The sequence below is a fragment of the Nycticebus coucang genome, chromosome 8 (assembly GCF_027406575.1).
Source record: "Nycticebus coucang isolate mNycCou1 chromosome 8, mNycCou1.pri, whole genome shotgun sequence".
Lineage (NCBI taxonomy): Eukaryota > Metazoa > Chordata > Mammalia > Primates > Lorisidae > Nycticebus > Nycticebus coucang.
The window spans coordinates 20,364,903-20,390,909 of NC_069787.1; the positions used below are offsets into that span (position 1 = coordinate 20,364,903).

A 26,007-nucleotide genomic window follows, 5' to 3' on the forward strand; every position below is an offset into this window, starting at 1 on the left:
CACAATTCCTTCAAACTGCTATTTTTATTTATATTTTAATATTTTAACTATGTTTGTGGTTGGCATCAGTGGGAGGTTGGTATGATAAAATTAATTTAACTAATCAAGACAGAAAATTCCTCATTATTATTAATGTTTCATAACAGATTAATTGTGTTAGTAGAGATATTTAAGCCATTTATTGGTAGGTTTTTAGAAAATATGATAGCTTGAAAAATGTTGGGATTGATGTCAAGTGAAGAAAGAAATGAGCTATTTTGGACTGACGTAGAAACTCTTAGCAAAGAAAAATTCAAATTGTTTATTCAATCACTTGTTCAAAATCATTCGATTAGCTATGGATTCTTATATTCTCCTAGTTATCTATCAGTATGGGTACCAAACAAAAAAAACAAAACTGAACTGAGGAGACATTGGAGGATTTCGATCCTAAGAGGAACAAAATCTCAATCTACATTTTGATGGTAACATTCTGGCTTCTAGAAGGGAGACAAAGAATCGAGATAAATACTTTTGAAGCTATAAGTGATTCTCCAATCTTAACATTACATTTTATCCTGGGGAGGCCAAGGTAGGAGGTTCACTTGAGCTCAAGAGTTCCAGACTCGCCTGAACAAGAGTAAGACCCTATTGCTACTAAAAAAGTAGAAAAATTAGGCAGGCATCAGGGCAGTGCCGGTAGTCCCAGCTACTTGGGAGGCTGAGGCAGGAGCAGCGCTTGAATCCTGGAGTTTGAGGTTGCTGTGAGCTAGGCTTACAATATACCACTCTAGCCTGGGGCAACAGAGTGAGATTTTTGTCTAAAAAAATAAAACCCCCAAACAAAAACTCCCATTTTATCCAAATAATTCTTTGATGCATATGTATGGCAGGGTAGATTTGATGTATGTGTACTGACGGGCACATAGGATTTTTAGCAGGATCCCCAACCTCTGTCTATTAAATGTTAGTAGATGCTTCAGCTGTGAATACCAAAAATGTTTTCCTACTGGGCCAAATTTCCCCTGGGAGATAAAATCATCCTGGCTGAGTACCTGTTTGCTAGAACAATACTCTGGGAAAAAGAGGCAGGAGTGACTCACATTAAATGGTTTGGTGAGAATGGAAGTGGTGTGAATAGTTAAACTCTGTATGATTCCGGAAGCCAAAGCCTTTGCTGGACAATTTGATAGGGGGTTTGGAAAAAAGAAGAGTTAAAAAAAAAATGACTTCAAAGATTTGGTCTGAACCACTGTCACTGTAAACTGTCATTAATGAAGTGGGAGAAGATGATGGCTGAAGCAAAGTTTTTGGAGTAAGAATCAGGAGTTTCATTGTTAGGATATAGTAAATTTGAAAATGAAGATGATAAAATAGCTAGTTGGATTTTGAGATTAAGGAGAGAGAATTGGTTCTGGGTAAATCAGTTTGGGAGTCAGCTTATAGATGGTATTTAAAGTTATAAGACTGAACACAATTTTAAGTTAGTGGGGGCAGATAGAGCTATAAAAATGGGTACTAGGAGAGAGAAAAATGAAAAATATATACATACATGTATGCATATATGTATATAATATGTATACATGCATGTATAGATCAACTTAGCTATAAAATAGACTACGAGTTTTGGAAACTATCAATATAATAAGGCTTTCAGGAAAAGGAATGGAGTAAAAAAATCAAATTAATTAAAGAAGTATTTTAAGACCAAGGAGTATGAATTTCCAGTTATAAAGCCTACTAAATGCCCCCTGTAATTGTTTAAGATTGATTTGCACCATGGCACATTTTCTTGAAATTGTATGAAAACAGGATTCTAGAGAAAGAGAGAGAAAAGATGTCACAAACAGCAGATCTGAAATCCAAATGGTTTCAGCTTTCAAAGCAGAAAAAAAGCTCAAAATTTCTGAAGGATAATGATGTCCAATCTAGAATTCTATTTGCAACTAAACTGTCAATCAAATGCAAACATAAAATAAAGACATTTTCAAACATAAAAGATTTTTTAAAGACTGTATCTCTCTTGCCTTCTTTCTCAAGACCCCATTAGGGGATGTACTCTATAAAACAAGAGAGTATATTAAGAAAGTGAATGGCGTGGTGTTTAGGCAATTGAGCTCCAACATACAAGGGCAGGGTGAAGATGAAGAGAGACAATTTAAGATAGACTTGGGGAATGAATTATTGTCAAATCCATAGAAAACTAAGTAAACAAACAAAAGTAGGAAAGTAAACATGGGAAAATCAAAGTGAATACTGTGAAATAAATTTTGGACAGAGAAAAACAAGGAAACTGGTGTAATGGAGTCTTTCATTTCCCTATATGTGCAAGCCAGAAATAAATGATGTTCAGTCTTTATTTAATATACTTTTCCTCCTTGAACATACAACACCTAAGACTAGAATGTTTTATATTCTCTTAATCAAATGCAAGGCTTTCTGGCCAGACTTGTGTTTAAATAGATTAGACTCTGCATTCAATACTTACATTCTATCACAGAGTATAATTTAATTTCAAAGCATAAAAAGATATGGTCCATATATTCTGGTTTATCTGCAGGTACCATTACCCATTTATCTTCCACTTCAATATTTAAATGATTTAGAATAAATTGCAAAAGACTTCCTGCTTGGCCTCTGTAGCTCTGTGGTTAGGGCACCTGTCACATGCACTGGGGTTGGTGGGTTCGAACCTGGCCCAGGCCTGCTAAACAACAATGACAATAACAACAAAAAAATAGCCAGGTGTTGTGGCAGGCACCTATAGTCCCAGCTACTTGGGAGGCTGAGGCAAGAGAATTGCTTAAGCCCAAGAGTTTGAGGTTGCTGTGAGCTGTGATGCCACAGCACTCTACTGAAGGCAACATAGTGAGACTGTCTCAACAACAACAACAAAAAACAAAACAAAAACAAAAAAAACAAGACTGGGGAAAGGGCCAAGGAAGGGGAAAGGAGGGGGGACGTTTTGGTGGAAGGGAGGGTAATGGGTGGGGCCACATCTATGGTGCATCTTAGAATGGGTATAGGCAATTGCACTAATGTACACAGCTGTGATTGCAAGAGGGACTTTACCTAACAATTGCAATCAGTGTAACCTGGTTTATTGTACCCTCAATGAATCCCCAACAATAAAAAAAGACAGAAAAAAAAACCCAAGGAAAAAAAGAAATAAAGAAAGACTACCAAGATCCCAAGAGTTAAAGAAACAAATGATGAACCAGTCTAGAGAAAGCATTGTCTACAATTTGAGATGTCTAAATGAGAAAACATTTGTAAGCCTCATGCAGGATTACACTATTTTCCTAGCAAATAATAATGTAAAATGCAAACACAGGTCTTTTATATCAACAAATAATCAAAACATGGCCTTTTTAAAAAGAGTATGCACTGTAGATTCTACTTAATACATTAGATATAACAACTACACTGTTTTAAAGCTGTTAGTACACAGTAGGTATTGACTATGTACTCCTGGCATCGCATTTGTATTTCTTAAAAGTGATAATGTTCACTCAGACTATTAGCCAACTGTATAACTTTAGGCTGGGCTATAGTAAATTGTAGGATTGAAGACTTCTGCTGTTCTATAGGAGATGGAATTAGAAAATTGTATTGTGCTTGGCCATAGGACCTAACAGAAAGGGAATGTTTTCTTTTGAATATTTTATGTTCAGATGAAGGGAGTCAAGATGAGAAAATAAAAGCCAGAAGAGGAAAATAAGGCTGAATTCAACTCATCTGATTATTTTTCCCCTTTCCTGAACCCTCCAACCCTGTTTTTCTTTTGGACTTGAAAGCATTTGCTAACTGCTTACTTGAGTATTCAGGATCCATAGACTGAAAACATAACTTGCTTCTGGGAATTTTTACATTTTAATGACACACTTTATTCCTTAAAAATGGCGCTAGAATATAAGAGACCACTGACCAAGTTTAAAGAGAGAATGCCTAAGAAGTAAAGTAGCCTAATTAATTATTTTAGGGTCAGAATGAAGTAAAGATAAAATGATTAAACTTCCAATTCCTAACCAAATACAATTGAGAACAAATGTGTACAAGTTTGGAGGGAAATTGAAGACAAAAATACTAAGATTTATTTATGTATGTATAAATATACACACATGTATATATAATGTGTGTGTGTATATATAATACTGCAGATTAAGTTTATTGGTTGAAGTTTAGTTTTGTTAATTTTTGATAAAAAATTGAAGGTGGATAGCTATTAGTTTATGCCAAGTAAAGGAAGCCAGACACACAAAAATATACATTGTAAGATTACATTGGTATGAAATCTGTGGATGGAAAAGAATGATAAGATTGGTTATTTCTAGGAATGAAGCAGGGGCAGGGATTAAGAAGGGACATAAAAAAAAGTTCTAGTTCTAGGGTGATGGCAATGATCTCTATTTCTTGGGGTTTGGGGTTATAGATGCAACTTCCAAAATTCAGCAAATGTGCACTTGAGATTTATGTAATTTATTACATGCAAATTTTACATAAATAAAAAACATATGTAAATAAAGATTGAACTCTGATGAAAGAAAGCTGAAGTATTTAGGGGGAAATATTAATGTCTGAAAATTACTATATTTTTATGCCTCAGGATTTCAACAATGCCACATAAAATTGTGTTAGGCATTTATTAATATATAAATTCGCTGGAAGATGAAAAAGAAGAAAAACAAAAGTTCTGGCCTTACACAGGAAGCTCAGGCAAGTACTTTTAGCAACGTATGCTTCAATCTCCCATTGTGTATATAAGCTTTAAAAGATGGTTCAGGGAGCTGCACCATGACCCATGACCGGCACCTCACCGGAACTCTATAACAGCTGTGCGGTGACCCGTGACCCGCAACTGGGGCCCACCTGAACCTCCGTAAGAACTGTGCTATGACTCGTGATCAGCACCCATCTGGACCCCCATAAGAGCTGTGCCGGGACCTGCAACCCGTGATTGGTGCCCACCCAGACCTCAGTAAGAGCTGTGCCAGACCTGTAACATGTGCCCACCAGGCCTCTGCACACCCTAAAGAGGAACTCTGGGAGCTATGCAACCTGGCATCCTCCATCCTGTACCCTCTCTGCCTCCACACCAGCCCACTCATCTGGCCAGGTACTCTGGTAGGGCATGCCCTCCGGAGACCTCCTCTTTGCCAGAGACTGCTGGAGCCTTGGGCCCTCTGTGCCAAAGTACTGGATGCCAGGCACTCCCAGAACCATGTGCATGACCCCCCACCCTGTTGCAGGATTCAGGTGTGTCACACTCCAGAGCTGCTCCCACAATCAGAACTCCCTGGTTGGGGCAGCCCCAGAGGAGCTACACAGGGTCACTCCCTACAGAAATACAGCAACAATACAGTGATCCCACTGGGGTCTAATCTTGAAGAAACACCTCCCCAACTCTGAGGACAGCCAGAGGCAACGGTGAAAAAAAAATCATGAGGTGAAATAATGGAAATACTCTGGAAATATGAATAATCAGAGTAGACCAACTCCCCCAAGGAACAATGGTGCAGACACAACACAAGATCCATGCACAAACAAATAGGTGAGATGTCAGAAATTGAATTCAGAATCTGGATAGCAAATAAGATCGAATTAGAATTCCAAGCAGTAACCCAAAAGATGTCTCAAGAATTCAACGAATTCTAAGAGCAAATGACCAAAGATGTTGACACATTGGGATAAGAAGTTGCAGCCCTCAAAGATCTGAGAAACACAGTAGAATCCCTCAGTAACAGAATGGAGCAAGCAGAAGAAAGGATTTCTGACATCAAAGACAAAGCTTTCAAGTGCTCCCAAACTCTCAAAGAGGAAGAGAATGGAGGGCAAAAACAGATCACTCTCTCTGAGAGCTCTGGGATAATTTGAAGAAAACCAATATTCATCTCATAAGGATGAAGTGGCTTCACAAGGCACAGAGTCTCTTCTCCATGAGATTATGAAAGAGAACTTTCCAGACATGCCAAGAGATTCTGAAATTCAGATAGCAGACAGTTTCAGAACTCCAGCACGACTCAACCTGCATAAGACATCCTACAGACACATCATAATCAATTTCACTACAGTTAACATGAAGCAGCCAGATGAAACAAAAACATTACCTATAAGGATAAGAATATTAGATTAACTGCAGATCTCTCTGCTGAAACCTTTCAAGCTAGAAGAGGGTGGTCATTGACTTCTAATCTAAAACTAAATAACTTTCAACCCAGGATCCTGTACCAAGCTAAACGGAGTTTCATTTATGATGAAGAAATTAAATACTTTAATGACATTCACATGTTGAAGTAATTTGCCACAACTAAATCAGCTCTCCAGGATATTCTCAGACCTATTCTCCATAAAGCCCAGTGTAATCCTCCACCACAAAAGTAAACCCATCCAGAAAATTTTGATCAAATTCTAACTTCCACAGTCACAAAAGGATTAAAAATGTCCACCAGACTCTTGAAAGACTTATCAATATTCTCAATTAATGTAAATGGTTTAAATTGTCCTCTAAAGTGGCACAGGTTGGCTGACTGGATACAAAAACTCAACCAGATATCTGGTGCATACACGAATCTCATCTTACAGTAAAAAACAAATATAGACTCAAGGTGAAGGGAATGTTGGGTGTTGCAATCCTGTTCACAGATGCAATAGGCTTTAAACCAACCAAAATAAGGAAGGATAAGGATGGAAACTTTTTATTTGTTAAAGGTAATACTCAATTCATGAGATTTCAATTATTAATATCTATGCTCCCAACCAGAATGCACCTCAATTTATAAGAGAAACTCTAACAAACATGAGCAACTTGATTTCCTCCAGTTCCATAGTAGTTGGAGATTTTAACACCCCTTTAGCAGTGCTGGATAGATTCTCCAAAAAGAAGCTAAGCAAGGAAATTTTAGATTTAAACTTAACCATTCAACATCTGGACCTAACAGACATCTACAGATCATTTCATCCCCCCAAAAATGAATACACATTCTTCTCATCAGCCCACGGAACATACTCCAAAATCAACCACATCCTAGGCCACAAGTCTAACCTCAGTAAATTTTAAAAAAGAGAAATTGTTCCTTGCATCTTCTAAAACCATCATGGAATAAAAGTTGAACTCAATAACAACAGGAATCTGCATACCCATACAAATACATGGAAGCTAAATAACCTTATGCTGAAGGATAGATGGGTTATAGATGAAATTAAGAAGGAAATCACCAAATTTTTGGAACAAAACAACAATGAAGACATGAATTACCAGAACCTCTGGGATACTGCAAAGGCAATCCTAACAGTGAAATTTATAGCACTGCAAGTCTTCCTCAAGAAAATGGAAAGAGGGGAAGTTAATAACTTAATGGGACATCTCAAGCAACTGGAGAAGGAAGAACATTCCAACCCCAAACCCAGCAGAAGAAAAGAATAACCAAAATCAGAGAAGAATTAAATGAAATTAAAAACAAAAGAATTATACAACAGATCAATAAATCCAAAAGTTGTTTTTTTGGAAAGATCAATAAAATAGTAATCCTTTGGCCAACCTAACCAGGAAAAAAAGAGTAAAATCTCTAATTTCATCAATCAGAAATGGTAAACATGAAATAACAACAAACCCCTCAGAAATTCAAATATTCCTTAATGAATACTACAAGAAACTTTATTCTCAGAAATATGAAGATCTGAAAGAAATCGACCAATACTTGGAAGTACACCACCTACCAAGACTTAGCCAGAACAAAGTGGAAATGTTGAACAGGCCTGTATCAAGTTCTGAAATAGCATCAACTATAAAAAATCTCCCTAAAAAGAAAAGCCCAGGACCAGATGGCTTTACATCAGAATTCTACCAGATGTTTAAAGAGGAATTAGTACCTATATTACTCAACCTGTTCCAAAAGGTAGAAAAAGAAGGAAGACTACCCAACACGTTCTATGAAGCAAACATCACCCTGATCCCCAAACCAGGAAAAGACCCAACAAGTAAAGAAAATTATAGACCAATATCACTAATGAATATAGATGCAAAAAAACAAGATCCTAACAAACAGAATCCAGCAACACATTAAACAAATTATACATCATGACCAAGTCAGTTTTACCCCAGGATATCAAGGCTGGTTCAATATACGTAAATCTATAAATGTAATTCAGCACATAAACAAATTAAAAAACAAAGACCATATGATTCTCTCAATTGATGCAGAAAAAGCTTTTGATAATATCCAGCATCCCTTCATGATCAGAACACTTAAGAATTGGTATAGAAGGGACATTTCTTAAACTAATAGAGGCCATCTGTAGCAAGACCCATAGCCAATATCGTATTGTATGGAGTTAAATTGAAATCATTTCCACTTAGATCAGGAACCAGGCACGGTTGCCCATTGTCTCCATTGCTCTTTAACATTGTAATGGAAAATGTAGCCTTTGCAATTAGGGAAGAAAAGGCGATAAGAATATCCACATAGGGTCAGAAGTCATCAAACTTTCACGCTTTGCAGATAACATGATTGTATATCTGGAAAACACTAGGGATTCCACTACAAAACTTTTAGAAGTGATCAAGGAATACAGCAATGTTTCAGGCTACAAAATCAACACCCATCAATCTGTAGCCTTTATACATACCAACAATAGCCAAGCTGAAAAAACAGTCAAGGACTCTATTCCTTTCACAGTAGTGACAAAGAAGATGAAATATTTGGGAGTTTATCTAACAAAGGATGTGAAAGATCTCAATAAATAGAACTATGAACCTTTAAGAAAAGAAATAGCTGAAATGTTAACAAATGGAAAAACATACCATGCCCATGGCTGAGAAGAAACAATATTGTTAAAATGTCTATACTACCCAAAGCAATATATAATTTTAATATAATTCCTATTTAAACTCCATTGTCATATTTTAAAGATCTTGAAAAAATAATACTTCGTTTTATATAGAATCAGAAAAAACCTCGAATAGCCAAAACATTACTCAGAGAAAAAAACAAAGCAGGAGGATTCACGCTACCAGACCTGAAACTGTGCTATAAATCAGTAGTGATCAAAACAGCATGGTTAATGGCACAAAAACAGAGAAGTAGATGTCTGGAATAGAATAGAGAACCAAGAAATGAATCCAGCTACTTACTGTTATTTGATCTGTGACAAGCCAATTAAAAACATTCAGTGGGGACAAGATTCCCTATTTAACAAATGGTGCTGGGTGAACTGGCTGGCGATATGTAAAAGACTGAAACTGGACCCACACCTTTCACCATTAACTAAGATAGACTCTCATTGGGGTAAAGATTTAAACTTAAAACATGAAACTATAAAAATACTTGAAGAAAATGCAGGGAAAACTCTTGAAGGAATCGGCCTGGGTGAATATTTTATGAGGAGGACTCCCCAGGCAATTGAAGTAGTATCAAAAATACACTACTGGGACCTGATCAAACTAAAAAGCTTCTGCACATCCAAGAACATAGTAAGTTAAGCAGACAGCCCTCAGAATGGGAGAAAATATTTGCAGGTTATACCTCTGTTAAAGGTTTAATAACCAGAATCCACACAGAGCTCAAACGTATGAGCAAGAAAAGAACAAGTAATCCCTTCTCAGGGTGGGCAAAGGACTTGAAGAGAAACCTCTCTAAAGAAGACAGATGCATGATCTACAGACACATGAAAAAAAGCTCACCATCATTAATCATCAGAGAAACACAAATCAAAATTACATTGAAATATCACCTAACCCCCGTAAGAGTAGCCCACATAACAAAATCCCAAAACAAGGATGTTGGTGTGGATGTGGAGAAAGGGGCACACTTCTACACTGCTGGTGGGAATGCACGCTAATATGTTTCTTTTGGAAGGATGTTTGGAGAATACTTAGAGATCTAAAAATAGACCTGCCATTCGATCCTATAATTCCTTTACTAGGTATATACCCAGAAGACCAAAAAATCACATATAACACAGACATCGGTACCAGAATGTTTATTGCAGCCCAATTCATAATTGCTAAGTCATGGAAGAAGCCCAAGTGCCCATCGACCTATGAATGATGAGAAAATTGTGGTACATGTATACCATGGAACATTATGCAGCCTTAAAGAAAGATGGAGACTTTACCTCTTTCATGTTTACATGGATGGAGCTGGAACCTATTGTTCTTAGCAAAGTATCTCAAGAATGGAAGAAAAAGTATCCAATGTACTCAGTCCTATGAAGCTAATTTATAGCTTTTATATGAAGGCTATAACCCAACTATAGCACAAGAATATAGGGAAAGGGCCAAGGGAGGGGAAGGGAGAGGGGAGGTTAAGGTGGAGGGAGGGCAGTGGGTAGGGTCACACCTATGGTGCATCTTAGAATGGGTATAGGTGAAACCTACTAAATGCAGAATACAAATGTCTACATACAATAACTATGAAAACGCCATGAAGGCCACGTTGAACAGTTTGATGAGAATATTTCAGGTTGTATATGAAACCAGCACATTGTACCCCTTGATTGCACTAATGTACACAGCTATGATTTAACAATAAAAAAAAGTAGATGTTCTGGAAATGTGATAGTATACATACAGCACTCTCTACAATGCCTAGCACAGAGTATGTATTTAATTACAACATTAATAACAATAACAACAAATTCTCCAAGTTCCCTGCTGGTTAGTAGCAGCCAGTTCAGCCAATATAATTACAATGCTGTGCATTTAACCACTTTAAGAAGTGATAAGTACTCTTTTGTCTGGCCTCCTTCATGTGACATAAACTATAAACTATACTCACTATATTCTTATTAAAAATGAGCAACATAAACTTTAACAAGATAGGTTTAATCTGTGCAGTAATAATTTGAACAATGAAAAAATAGGAAACATATAATGCATTAATATCTGTTCTTTATGCATTACGATATACTTTAAGGACAATTACGGTGAACGTATTCTGGTATGTCTTGCCATGTCTCTGAAATTATGCTTTTGGTTTGCTCAATCTATCTGGTTTTCTCAATAAAGCTGGGCTCAGTATCTCAAATCCTTTAAACTGCTTTTAAAGCCACAATGCCTACAATTATCTGCCTATCCTGGGTATTGCTCTTAGTAAATGTAGACCCATATTAGAAAATACTCTTATTCTGCTGGAGAAAATAGATAGGCCACTCTGTATGCTGGTATAATAAAGACTTCTATCACAAAGAATAAACAACTAAATGAGCAGCAATAAACTTAATTTGCACATTAGATATGCTTTTCCAAGTTCCGACATTTCGGTTGAAAATAATGCTGAAGCAATGAGGCCTATAATTGAACATCCAGAACTTCTCCAGTGGGGAAACAAAAACAAATGTTGCCTGCAAACAAGATCATTTTTATAGCCTGCTGTTACTCTGCTTTTTAATAATTTTCCAAATGCCAGATCAAATAATTTTCCCTTTTATGTGATTTTCATATACCTCTTAATGTATGTACACATTGTAATTTTAATCTCAGTCCTCCAAAATGAAAACACTTAAACTCTCTTCCTTTTTGATTCCCTGTTTGTGCTGACGGAGCATGTCCTCAGATTACACTGGGCATCTTCAGAAGCTCTGTGGAGGCTGCAGCTAATTGTGCTCATAATGTTTGGATGGAAGATTGTCTTACCCTGCTGTATTAGTGAAATAGAAATTTCCACCATACAGTGCAGATAACTTCAAAATCCTCTTAACACAGATAAGCCCTATCAGCTAAAAATTAAGCTGGAAAATATCTGACTCTTGTAACTATTATCTTTTTACATGTTATCTAACAACAACATTTCTTGCATGACTGAGGCTGATAAATAAATTCAAAGAGAGATGATTGTTTTATCGGCTTTGACTGAAATTTCTCATTTGCTCCTTAGCACTCCATTACAGTTAAGGTCACTATTTCCTGATTCTGGTTTGAGAAACAAAATTATATTGAACTCCATTATGATGACAATCAAATGGACATTATAGATGAAAAAACACATCTATAACATACACAGGCACACACCCACACACACACACACACACACACAAAACCTTCTTAACACCAAATGACTATATATTTACTAGTCAAGAAAATAGTTGGATCAACAAATACTATTATAATTCTTTCTGAGACTAAGCTTCAAAATTGTAGCTTATAAAATAATAATCCCTTGGCAGTGATACTTTCAACATTACTACATTAAAGAAAATTAGTTATAGCTACCCAGTTAAGAAGTGTGCTAGTAATACACTTAGAACTGTTTGCACAGTAGTCACACAGTTTAGTAAACAGTATATATTACAGATCAACAATAAGCACAGTTTCTAAAAATTATATTTATACTCTACAAGCATTTTTTATGTATTTGTATAATTAAGTATGTATATTTTTATATTGCATAGAGTAGTTCTTGCCAGTGGCAAAGAAGCAAAAGACCCCCATATCTCCTTGAATTGGGTTGTAGATATTTCATGATTGTTAAAAAATAACTAAAAAATTTTTCTTCCTATTCTTAGATTTACATACATGAATGTAGCTTGATATTCATGCTTACTGACATCACTTTTATTAATCTGTGTGCTTTTTGCACATTTAAATTATCCTCTGATACTGTGCTATAAATAGAACAGTGAGTTCTCTCTCTAAAGTTGTTTGGATTTTCATGTAGGCTCATGCTTGCCCCCGTTAGCAGAGTGAGGAGATAGATGTCTATTACAAATATGAAATTACAAATCCTAAAATTGGGAATGTAAAAGCATTTAAAAGCGTTTTTGTTTTTGTTTGTTTGTTTGTTTGTTTAACTTTAATGCTCTTTTCCATAAAGTGTCCTAAGAAGCTTAAACTCTGAAAAATCAACAACCGTCAGATTTTAGAAAAAGGCAGTCAGGATGAAAATTATCCCTGTGAACTAAGAGGCAGAAGGCCAAGACTTTTGTTAAATCAATAAATATTTATTGGACACAAACAGTTCCTGACAAAATTCTGGGACTTATAGCTCAACTGATTAAAGTGAACAAAGATCCTCGCCCCCTTTTTGCTTCCATTCGAGAAGAGAAAGAAAAACAAACACTGTGGATGTGAGCAGTAAGTCAGTTAGTTTGTCAGAAGATGAAAAGTGCACAGAAAGAGCCAAACTGATTAAGTTAACCAGGAATGCAGGGTGGAATAATTGTGTTTCCATAGCTTCAGCAAGGAACTCTAGAAATAGACAAAAAATGCCAACTTTTCTTTTTTCTAAACTGAGCAATCTTTTGGAATTATTGCTTTACTTGTAGGAAAAAAACAGTACCTGGGGATTATGAAATGTTTTATGGAATATCTGAAAATGTAGATCAATTGTTTTCCATCATAAGAACTAGGAACCTAATTAGCAGAAAACATGGCTATATAAAACTGAAATATGCAGTTGCTATATTCGAAGACAGGGTAGTTGATTCTGAGTTTCTCAGTTAATATTTTTCTGGGTCTTCACTTTTTATTTTTCTTCCATTAATTATTAGTGAACAGTGAGTATCTTTTTTTTTCTTTTTCTTTCTTTTTTTTTCTTTTCACTCTGTTTCCCAGGCTGGACTACCATGACATCAGCCTTGCTCACAGCAACATCAAACTCTTGGGTTCAGGCAATCCTCCTGCCTCAGCCTCCACCATAGAAGAGACTACAGGCACCTGCCACAATGCCCAGCTAATTTTTTCTATTTGTAATAAAGATAGGGTCTTGCTCTTGCTCAGGCTGATCTCAAGGGAGCTCAAGGGAGCTCCTGCCTTGGCCTCCCAGAGTGCTAGAATTGCAGCTGAGATCAGATGAAAATAAGTGAACATCTTGATGTCACAGGTTTAGGAAACATTTGAAAAAAAGACTATTCATTCAGTTTAATCTAGCCATTAATATATTTTTTCCTTAGCCTCCAGAGTGGAGATCCCTATCACCATATTTTAACAGCAAAACAATTTAACAGGCCACTAGTAGTCTGTTGAAGATTTTTTTTTTTTAAACTAAATTTCTACTACTGATTTCTTCTATCCTTTCTGTTTTACATTTCAATTTCGGTTGAATTTTTGCGTACCTGGAAGTCGTAAGTTCAAGACCTTTTTCTCTTTCACCATATTTTAATCTTCTGCTGTAATAAAATGAATGCATACTTCCTATACTTCCTTAATGTAAAATGATGTAATAAATCTTTTTTTCCCCTTCATGGACACACCATTTCTTCAAATACAAAGCATTCACACTTTTCAGTCTTTGAGTATTGCCAAAAATTTACTGGAGATTTACCCTCTTCTTAAATATAGCCATAGCATGCATCTTGAAACAGGGAGTCCATCTCTGTCTCAGAAATTGAAGACAATACAATATTCAGGAAGTGAAGTTTTTCAGAATGTGCCACACTTGTTGGATTTTGACATATCAAGTTTTATCAGTCACATTTCCCCACAGTGTTTCAGACAATTGTCGACATAATGCAATATGCTTGAGACAAGTTGACAGAAATATCTTCCAGGATTAAAGTGGGTATTTATTTTCCTGGAGACATTTTAAATGATAGGTGAAGTGTAGCAGCTAAGCACTTTTTATTAAATATATTTATTTTTTAATAGAAAAGATGAGAAAGTGCCAATTGCAGAATTTAATCATTTGGGCTTAATTAGCCTCTCAAACTGCTTTATCCAGACAATCATTTCTTTTATTCAGGAGGCAATGAAGTGATAGAAGTGGCATGGCTTCCAGCAAAAGTGCTAGTTTATGAGCTGAGATTCAGTGATGTAAAATAGCAAAGATGGGGAATAGGTATTTCTAAAACTAATTATGTCCCTTGGTAATAAATGTAGAAACATTTGAACTGGCATTAGCTTAAAAATCTTAAAGACAGAGTATACAGTTTAACTATCTAAAATTATAGGAGTTTCTTTACTGTGATGGGAATATAATAACTCATGTTAATACTATTATTTTAATTGCCTTTTCTTTGAAAACAACTTCTTTTTATTTACGGTACATAGTATATGTAAGAGACTCTGTATTTCACTAGTTTTGTACTTATGTATGCTACTTACTCAGAGTTACGTAGATAAAGGAACCAGTTGTGTATTTGGTTATTGTATCTTGTTGTATGTTATCTTTATTTACATGTAAATATTTCATACAAAATGAGAAATTCTGATAGACATCAAGTAAAATACTATCCAGTGAGTGACTTTATCAAAAGGTCCAGGGTCTGAACACTAAAACAATTGTGCAAATCCAAATATTTCAAGTGCAAGTTTTAACTCTGTTTATTTAGACACTGACATGATTTTCAACCGCCAAAGTGTTCACATCTACCATGGTCTCCTACTAGCAAAGTGCATGTGGTATTAATGAGCACAGTGATGAATCTCTTATATAAACAGTGAAATCAAATATTTTACATATACAATATAGTATAGGTTTGATGCTGTAATAGAAATCTGTATATTCATGCATATTTCCAATGTTCATCAAACACAAACAAAGATAATAAAATACCTTTCACTATGAGGCTGCCGGTGTTCTTAGCAATGCCAAACTGATTTGTGGCTATGCATGTATACGATCCGCCATCAGACCTGGTAACATTATTGATCTTGATGCTACCATCCTCCAAGAGAAACACTCTAAAAATAAAATGTATAATTAGTGGAAGAAAGGCTCTTAAACACTGATAAATCAAAAGTGCTTATTTTTTTTATTTTAAAACATTACTAAAAATCATAGATGTATGTGATAATATAAATTTATTCCTTTTCTATCATTCTGTTCCTCATTGTGAGCAATCTCAGACTCTACATATTAGAATAAATGGCATTTACTTTTATTTTGACACTATATTGATAATTATTGTACTATACTTGAATTATCATTGTGGGTTTCACCGTACATTAAAAATCAAATGAGTGTCTGGTGCTTTAATGCCCAAAAATTTGATGAATAAGAAATGTAACTATTTGCTGTGCTGTTTGGAAAGTCAACTTGCTGGTGAAAATTGAACTTGGGTTTGGAGAAATGCAAGCCAATTTCCACATTGTTCGGTCTGTGTCTTTCTTTATAAATGTGGTCTTCCTTCACATTTCCAGTGACCACACTGTAGAGTGCTGAACATGACAGTGTCTGCCAGCGCTAGTGAATTGAAGAATCTAACTGTATGGTCCCATTGCCAAAGGGCCACACCTATCATGTGTCTTACCCCATCAAAAAGGAAAAGAGAGCAGTAGAAAGATGAAGTCACTCTGAATCAAACATTTCTAAAACATATAGTGTGCAATGAAAAGATATCTATCTAAGAAGTTCCAATGTTTCATAAAATGATCCATATTAAATTTTCTCTGAAATGCAAAAACAAAATAAACATCAAAATGTCATTACAATCAGAGAAAACCCCAAGAATTGTTTTTAAAAACTCAGCATCAAATTTTTTTTTTTTTAAAGAGGAGACAGGAAATGGAAAATAAAAACAATTTGGGGTTTCTATATTTTCTGTTTTATAAATTTAGGTATCAACCCTTTACAAACCCACGTCTAAAAGCAACAGTGGATAGGTAGGACTACACCAAAATAACTGACCACAGACTCATTTTTGACTATAGCTTTAAAGGGGAAAAAAAAAAGGCAACGGCAATTGCATGCATATCACACTCATTAACAATAACAAAACAGCATTTGTTGTATTGCAAACATGTCATTGTTTCTAATATATGTAAAACATGAAATGCAGCTAATATAATTAATTACCCAATTTGAAACATGGAGACTATCAGCCAACTACAATTTGTATGAAAACAGCTTCTGACATTGGATTTATTACTAATCATGAATTCCAAATTCTGTTATCAGTGAGCAGAAGAGGCCACATCTGGGTATACAGCATTCTGTGGCACATAATCAGACTTTTTAAAAAGTCATTGTCATAGAGTATTCTTCCAAAACAGACATTTTATACCTTCTTTAGTTTAGAAATGTCTACTTTCCAGATACCAATTTACATTTACAATTGAATTATACTGCTCTTGACACAGTAACAAAACTATCCTAGTCTGCAGCAAATTTCTGGCCAAATACAATTCTTTATCTGATTCCATTAAAAGAGGTCAATGTAAGAAGCATTTGGGTTCACCATCTGCCTCTAACATTTAGGAATAACAGAATTTTCAACAACATAGAAATTTTAGATATTGGCGATAAACAATTTCTATGATAAAAGTAATATATCTACTTATATCTAAAGGCCACTGAACAAATTTTCCAGGTACCAAACGAATGCCAGTATTTAAATTTAATTATTTTCATATAATTATTTTCTTAACTTTCAGAAAGGACCAATTCATGTCAACAAAGTTGCCTTTCAGATACCACTGGTCTCAGGCACAGTGGGTTTTTAATCATGTTTGCTAAAATGAATTGAAATTATCATCACTGAAATTGATTATTCCTTTAGGAATCTTAATGCATCAATATTTCTCAAGTATCTGTCACCATCTGAGGTATTGAGAAGGGGACGAAACTGAGAAAAGGTAAAATCTGCCTGAGACTGATGAGCTAAGGATCCAAGAATGAGTTAACATTATGTTTGATTATCCCCAGCACTCATGCTCTTTCTGGAACAACTACCTTTCCTTACTTTTAATAAAATAAATCTGCATGTTAATTATGACTCTCTAGAAGTTTCTGTTTAGTCAACATTAGATGCAGTAAAAGTAGTTCATGTGTTTGCCCCAACCAAATGAGGCCTCATCTCATCTGACTTATGACTCATTTTCATAAGATCCCCAGTGACTAGTATCATATCATAAAGTCTGAGAAGTATTGAGCTATTGTTTATAAATTGATCTATAAAATTTATCCTTGTTTCCAAGTAACAATGCATCTTGTTTCATAAGATCATAAGCAAAAATTTATAACAGAATAAAAATATTAAACATTAAATGTTTTATGAAAATAACCAACATAGCAATCAAGTTGATTTACCTTTTCTTAAAATAAATTTTATAAACAAATATATATGTAAATAAATGTAAATATATATGTATGTATAATTTTTTTTTTTTTTTGGAGGCAGAGTCCCACTCTGTCACCCTGAATAGAGTGCCTTGGCATCAGAATAGCTCACAGCAACTTCAAGATCTTGGGTGCAATGATCTTCTTGCCTCAGATTCCCTGGTACCTGGGACTACAGGCACCTGCCACCATTTCCAGCTAATTTTTTATGTTTAGTAGAGATGGGGTCTCCCTCTTGCTCAGGCTAGTCTCAAACTCCTGAGCTGAAACAATCCTCTTGCCTGGACACTCCCAGAGTGCTAGCATTACAGACATGAGCAATCGCACTCGGCCAAAAATAAATAATTTTTAAAAGTCTCTCTAGTCACCTAGGATATAATCATTCAAAAATTTAACAATAACTAAATATTTTATGGCATGATAGTGTGAATATTTCAACTTATCATTTAATTGTTCCTTTTATTAATGAGTTGTTAAAATTAAATAAAAAAATTCAATCTTGTGTCAGTGCAATGGAATCAAATCACCTAATCACTGCCCTAATATTATGCAGAATAATCAAACAACAAATGTTAAAGAAAAGTAAGAATTTCTAGTACTTTTACACATCTAAACATGACTTAGCTAACATGATGTACAAAAAAAGAAAAAAAAGAACACTCAGCTAAGATCAAACTGTACCAAGCAATTGGCGTTTTCAGATAAGGCAGAATGCACATGGAAGAATTAACTGGAACATTTTAATTGGTGGTTTTGGTAACATTAAAAGGGAAAGATTGATTTTTTTTTCTACCCTTCTTTTGGAATATTCATAAAGATACTTTATCTGGAAAGCTGGTAAAGTATAGCAACGAAAGATGTTAAAATATTCTGCCTCCATTGCATAGAAGCTTCTCTGGCATTTAACAAAAAGCATAGCCAGAAATATAGATAAGCTCGGCTATCTGTAAAAAAAACAGGGAAAAAAAACATTCTGATAATAAAAATGGAGAGTTTTATGAATAATTAGTAAAGAGCATATAGTCACAGGGAAGAAAATAGAAGACAATGAAATGATTGCATATTATTTGTATATGACTATATTAGGATTTAATGCTAAGGTGATACTACTAATAGATGATAGATAACAAAATTAATATATGGAAATATGTGAGCACCCTGGGAGCATAGAAAGGCTTCCAAAAGTTCAGGAGCAATTTAAATGCATGATTGGAAGGGGAGCAATGCTAGGACTTTTTCTCCTTCTTAATTCATTCAGTAAATATTCACTAAATGCCTACTATGTTTAAAGCAGTATGTTAGGAATTACAATGTGAAAATAAAGACTATTAAATATTAAGTTTTATTAATAAGTCTTACTCTTCCATCATATTAAAACTCATCAGTCAAAATGTATGAGTTATTATGTATAACGAGCTAACTCTGCCCAGGCCCTCGACTAGGTGTGTAATAAATGTCACCTCACCCAATTTTTAAGACAAACCTTTGATCTTGCTCTTGTTCCCATCCCTATTTCACAAATCAGGAAACAGGCACAGAGAGAAGCAATATTGACTCAAAGTACTCACTAGGGAGTGTGGGGCCAAGGTTCTAATCAGGCCTTTCTCTGTAGATCAGGGCACGCTCATTCCAGCCAATGTCTTTTGACTTGGAGTTTCCAAAACACAGTTTGCTAATAGTATAGTGACTAAGAGAGCATAAACTTTAAAGAAAAGTGTGTGTGTGTGTAGAATTTAATTTGCACAGAATGACCCGTCATGCTATAGTTTCTTAATCTGACCTTCCGAGAATCGAGTAAGTCCCTGAATTGTGCTGAGACATGTGTGTGCTTATGTGTACATATTCTCAGGGCTTCTTAGCTTTGGTGAGCTCCTAATGGCAGGCCTGCCAGTCCCATGCTATGAAAGAGTTTTAGCCATAAGCCATCTTACCATGGAAGTTAATGACGATGGTGATGCTAATAGTAAGAATTCTTTTTCTTTCTTTCTTATTTTATCCTGTGCAGTTATGGCATTACGTGCCTATTAGTAGAGTGGGTAAGAATGTGGGCTTGGGGGTCAAAAATGCTGTGGCCAAATATGAATCTCAACATTTTATTTTTTTATGGCCGGGATGAAATTAATTAACTGTCCAAGTATTCAGTCTCCTCATCTGTAGCATGGAGATATTAATATTACTATATTACAAAGTCATAGAGTAAATGTTAACAGTTCAAAACACTAAGCACTCTCCCTGATGCCCAAGGAGCAATCAATAGGTAAATTTTCAATGAACTAGTTTCCCATCCTGCCTAAGAACATCTGTGACAAAGAATAACACAAAGAACTACTGTGACAAAGAATAACAACAAGGAAAGGAAGAAATGTTTTGTCACAGTTCAGTCTGAACCTAGAGGCCTGAGGAATATATACCAGGCTTTTATAAGGTGTCTAATACCAGCACGACTGTCCCCAGCATTATTTCACTGCTTAAAACCCACCCTTGAATTGACACAAAACTTCTTGTCTGTGTACTTAGCTACTTGGTCTTTCTGATTCACAGTGTTCTAACTTTTATTTTGGAAATGACAGTATGATTGTTATGAAACTTAAATTCATTAAATATTAGGTGATAACTGAATTCTTATTCTTTGCCATTCCCAGGATTTTCCCTTTGTTCTCCTACTATTCAGGCTACTATTTCAGATTTGGTTGGTGTCTTTGGTCATTTACTCACACCTATGAAGGTACGAATGTTTAGGTTACATTGTTTTTGTTTCTACCGAAAAGTTCAAGTTAAGCCCTTCACCTAGAGGGCATGCTGAACACCCTCACGTTGTGCACGTTGGGGGTGATATCCTGACAAGCACCCTCTCTCCCCCGCCTCCTCTCCCTTCCCCCTCACTAAACTATACTTTTGCTTTACTCATGCAGGCGTGTAGCTGTTTATACATTGGTTTCCTATTAGTATTGAGTACATTGGATACTTGTTTTTCCATTCTTGTAATACTTTACTAAGAGTCTCCATCCTTTTTTATGGTTGAATAAAACTCCATAGTGTACATGTACCATAGTTCATTAATCCATGCATGGGTTGAGAGGCCCCTGGGTTGCTTCCATGTCTTGGCAATTGTGAATTAAGCTCAAGAAAGAACTAATTCATTCTGGAGATAATGAGATCTCATTCACCCAGGGCATCAATCTATTCGTGAGTGATCAATCCTCATGATCCAAACATCTCATCCTAGGCCTCACATCCTGACACTCCCACATCAGGGATAAAATTGCAACAGGAGTTTCGATGGGGACAAAGCACATCCAAGTTGTAGCACCTGATTTGCATGTGATACCTGTTTATCACAAATTAAATAAATAGAGGAAAAATTAACAGTCACGTCCATTTTATCACTATGAAAAATCTAAAATAGATCCAACCTTTTATTTATTTACATATAGAAAACAAATCTATGTATATAGATTCCCAAGTGTGAATAGAAAATGATGAAGGCTCTGATTTTATTTTTTGTTTCAAATCAGCCATAGCCTATTATAAAGTTTGAGGACATAGAAGATTAACAATAGCTAAATTTCTTAAACTAAGAGAAATTAGGGCAATGGGCAATTATAATTTCTTATTGCTGAAACTAGAGCAACACTGCTATTTTTATAGTTAGATTATTAACTGGAGTATTGCTTCCAGTTCTGTCTAAAGATAATACTGCAAACCATGAAATTTTAATTGACTGTCTAATTTCACTGATATCCGGAAAATGTAAAATAGATTGGATTAAAATGAGTTAGATAAGAAATAGGAAATTGTGTATAAATTTTTCCTCTTCACAATTTAAGTTTTAGGTAAAATGTCCCACTGGAATCTATTTTAGATTAAATATTGATATTATATTTTAATAATTTTTGCACCTGATTATCGTAGGTAAGGTACAATGTCTATACTAATTCCACTGTCATTTAATAAGCTGTCTTTTGAAAATTCCTTATTTTAATGAGCTACAAAAATGACTGACACAATGAAAAAACAAGTAAATACCTAAGCTTGCTCATTCAAGTAAAAATAAAGGTTGTCCTTTCCATCTCTTTATGTCAATAACTTTAAGTGGCATTAATGGCAATTATACACAGAGACTGACACCAATGGTTGGGCCAAATTTAGTGATTTAATCAATGGATTAATGAAAACCTAACTTATCATCCCTTACAGGAGTGCCCAAATTTGTTTTCCTCTACTGCATATTGGAAGAAGAAGAGTTGTCTTGGGCCACATATTAAATACAGAAATATTAACAAAAGCTGATTAACAACAACAACAAAAGGTCCATAGGTAGTTTTCATGATATCTGACATCACAGATAAGTAAAAAAGCCCTCACAAAATCAGCATGTGGCCTACAGGGCACAGATTGGACACCCCTGCATCATGTAGCAAAAAAATGAGAGAAAAAATATATAGAATGAAAGATAAGTGCTATCATGGGAGGAAGATGATGTAAGGGTCGCAGGGTGTAAAACTGGCCTCTCTGTACCAAATAACCAGGATCATCTTCAGCAAAGCACAATACACTGACGGTCTTTAATTAGTTCTAAAGAGGAAGAAACATACTGGAAAATTCAGGAAAGTTTCTGGAAGGAACTCAAGTATTTTATACATTCCTTTTGTCTGATTTTTGGGAAAGAACACAAATACTCTTTTCAATAAAGAATTGTGTAAGTCCCAAAGAAAAAATAAATGTTGACAATCTGCAAATCTTTATTAGCATATACTCTAATACGAAAGCCTCAAGTCTCAACTAGCAGAAGTTTTGTATTCTGATCTGCTAATCTGAATCGCATCCACCCACCTAAACCTGTTTTGACAGCTAGCGTTTCAGACACATCTTGTGACTTGTTCAGGTTCTCCTGGGCCATTGACCGTTAAAGGCCAGATAATGCAGCCCCACCAGCAAAGGGGCAATCAGGCAGATAAATGAGTTTTTTCTTCCTTTCACAGACTGTCCCCAAGTGGCTTCTCTATGCTGTCCATACAGAGACAACCTTGGGGTCTGCCGGGCTGCATGCCAAGCTCCCAGCAGCAAGGTGTCTGTGGCTCGAAGTGAGGTAGCCGCGGGGCAGCAAGGTCGATTGTCCACTGCTGCTCCTCACCTTGGCTCCCTGAGGAGCAGAACTTAGCTGCCCTGTGTCCTGGGGCCACACCAGGGCCCATGGTGTTCCCACCACATCCTTCCCTCCAATCACTGCAGTTCACCATCCTTTCTTTCTCCCACTAGAGGTGTAGAGATTATTTTTTTCCCACATTGACAAACTGAGATACTATGAGATTTGATAACTTAGCATAAGTACCGCCCAGTGCTGGTCTTGATTTGATAACTTGGCGTAACTAACCCCTAATGCTTGTGTTCCAATCTAAGACAGTGCTTTTCCTACTAAATCACTATCTGAATAATTTTGTTGCCTTGCCCTTCTAATTTTCTCTTGATACAAGTCTTCACTCTCCACACATGCAGAGCTAAGATTTCCTTGAGGAGGGTGATATAGGGGTAATAAAACTGTGGATTCTGAAGTCAGATTGCTTTGGATTTCTGCCTCGCTTCCCATTTTTGGCCATGTTACTCTAAGAGATTTTGCTTGATTTCTACAAAAGCTTTGTGTAGTATGGGTATAGAAGTAGTAATAACATCATAAATTTGTTTTGAGAATTAAGTAAAGAAATATATATATATATACATACATATACACACACAGTGTGTATGTGTACGTATACAGTAGAACTTCTGTGTGTTGACCACTCAAGGGACTGTAACAAACTGGTCAACATCCAGAGGTGATCAGCATAAGGAACTAGTCCTACTGTACTACTATGTACATGTGGTGCATGTCCTGTATATGAAAATTAGGTCACCTTAGGGAGGTGGTCAATTCAGGGAGGTGGTCAACTATGGCGAATCTACTGTATATACAAAATACCTAAGGGTAATAGGTACCCCAAAATAGTAGCTATTATTCTTTATTTATTAGAATTTATACCTGAGAGGACTTATAATTATCGAGTATTTAATAAATATTTGTTTTGTGATTATATTTGCTCCTAAATATTTAGTAGTTGTTTTCTAGGCCCAGACATATTATAAGTTAACATTATTAATACATTCAGTCAAATAACAGAAAGTGACCTGTTCAAATAACTCCCTTCTTTAAAAACAAAGTCAGTTATACCTACAACTATAGGTACATATAGGTGTGTACCACATATAAACAAAGTGGTTATTGGATACGTGATTTTCTGATATTCTGTTTGTTTGCTGATACCACATAAAGCAGTATGAAGGTTGACACAAAGAAACACAGTTGACCCTTGAACAAAACTGGGGCTAAGGGGCCAAGCCCCCTGCAGAAAAAATTCCACATGTAACTTTGATCCCAAAACTTAACTGCTAATAGCCTACTGTTGACCAAAAGCCTCATTGATAACAGCGGATGAACAAATATTTTGTATTTATCTACGTTGTAGACTGTGTTCCTACAATAAAGTAAGATAGAGAAAAGAAAATATTATTAAAGAAATCATAAGAAGGAAAAGTATATTTACTATTCATTAAGTGGAAGTGGATTGTCATAAAGGTCTTCATCCTCACTGTCTTCCTGTTGAGTAGACTGAGGAAGAAGAGGAGGAGGAGGGGTGTGGTCTCCCCGTCTCAGGACTGGCAGGGGCAGAGGGGATGGAGAGGGTGGCACAGAGGAGGAGGGGTGTGGTCTCCCTGTCTCAGGACTGGCAGGGGCAGAGGGGATGGAGAGGGTGGCACAGAGGAGGAGGGGTGTGGTCTCCCCGTCTCAGGACTGGCAGGGGCAGAGGGGATGGAGAGGGTGGCACAGAGGAGGAGGGGTGTGGTCTCCCTGTCTCAGGACTGGCAGGGGCAGAGGGGATGGAGAGGGTGGCACAGAGGAGGAGGGGTGTGGTCTCCCTGTCTCAGGACTGGCAGGATCAGAGGGGATGGAGAGGGTGGCACAGAGGAGGAGGGGTGTGGTCTCCCCGTCTCAGGACTGGCAGGGGCAGAGGGGATGGAGAGGGTGGCACAGAGGAGGAGGGGTGTGGTCTCCCTGTCTCAGGACTGGCAGGGGCAGAGGGGATGGAGAGGGTGGCACAGAGGAGGAGGGGTGTGGTCTCCCCGTCTCAGGACTGGCAGGATCAGAGGGGATGGAGAGGGTGGCACAGAGGAGGAGGGGTGTGGTCTCCCTGTCTCAGGACTGGCAGGGGCAGAGGGGATGGAGAGGGTGGCACAGAGGAGGAGGGGTGTGGTCTCCCTGTCTCAGGACTGGCAGGGGCAGAGGGGATGGAGAGGGTGGCACAGAGGAGGAGGGGTGTGGTCTCCCTGTCTCAGGACTGGCAGGATCAGAGGGGATGGAGAGGGTGGCACAGAGGAGGAGGGGTGTGGTCTCCCTGTCTCAGGACTGGCAGGATCAGAGGGGATGGAGAGGGTGGCACAGAGGAGGAGGGGTGTGGTCTCCCTGTCTCAGGAGTGGCAGGGGCAGAGGGGATGGAGAGGGTGGCACAGAGGAGGAGGGGTGTGGTCTCCCTGTCTCAGGACTGGCAGGATCAGAGGGGATGGAGAGGGTGGCACAGAGGAGGAGGGGTGTGGTCTCCCTGTCTCAGGAGTGGCAGGGGCAGAGGGGATGGAGAGGGTGGCACAGAGGAGGAGGGGTGTGGTCTCCCTGTCTCAGGACTGGCAGGGGCAGAGGGGATGGAGAGGGTGGCACAGAGGAGGAGGGGTGTGGTCTCCCTGTCTCAGGACTGGCAGGATCAGAGGGGATGGAGAGGGTGGAATGTGAGGAGTAAGGGGAAGGGAGAAAAGAGCCGCAGGCAGTGTGGGTGGAATATCTATTGAAAAAAACTGAGTGGAAATGGACCCTTTTCAGTTCAACTGGTTTTGCTCAAGGGTCACCCACCTGTATATTAAAATTGCCAGGATTAGATTTCAGTGTATACAGCAAATCTTAACCACTTTTTTGTACGGGTCTGATCTTCCAACTAAAGGTTACACTACAGGC

At 36.9% G+C, this 26,007-nt stretch overlaps 1 protein-coding gene across 2 annotated transcripts in view; it reads right to left on the reverse strand.

Annotated features, from left to right (window-relative positions):
* Positions 1-26,007, reverse strand: part of CNTN6 (contactin 6) — a 353,237-nt gene that overhangs the window by 58,595 nt on the left and 268,635 nt on the right. For both annotated transcript variants that reach the window (XM_053600445.1, XM_053600444.1), the window contains one exon: positions 15,468-15,595. In XM_053600445.1, coding sequence (XP_053456420.1) covers positions 15,468-15,595 — 128 coding nt within the window. The remainder of the gene's footprint in view (positions 1-15,467; positions 15,596-26,007) is intronic.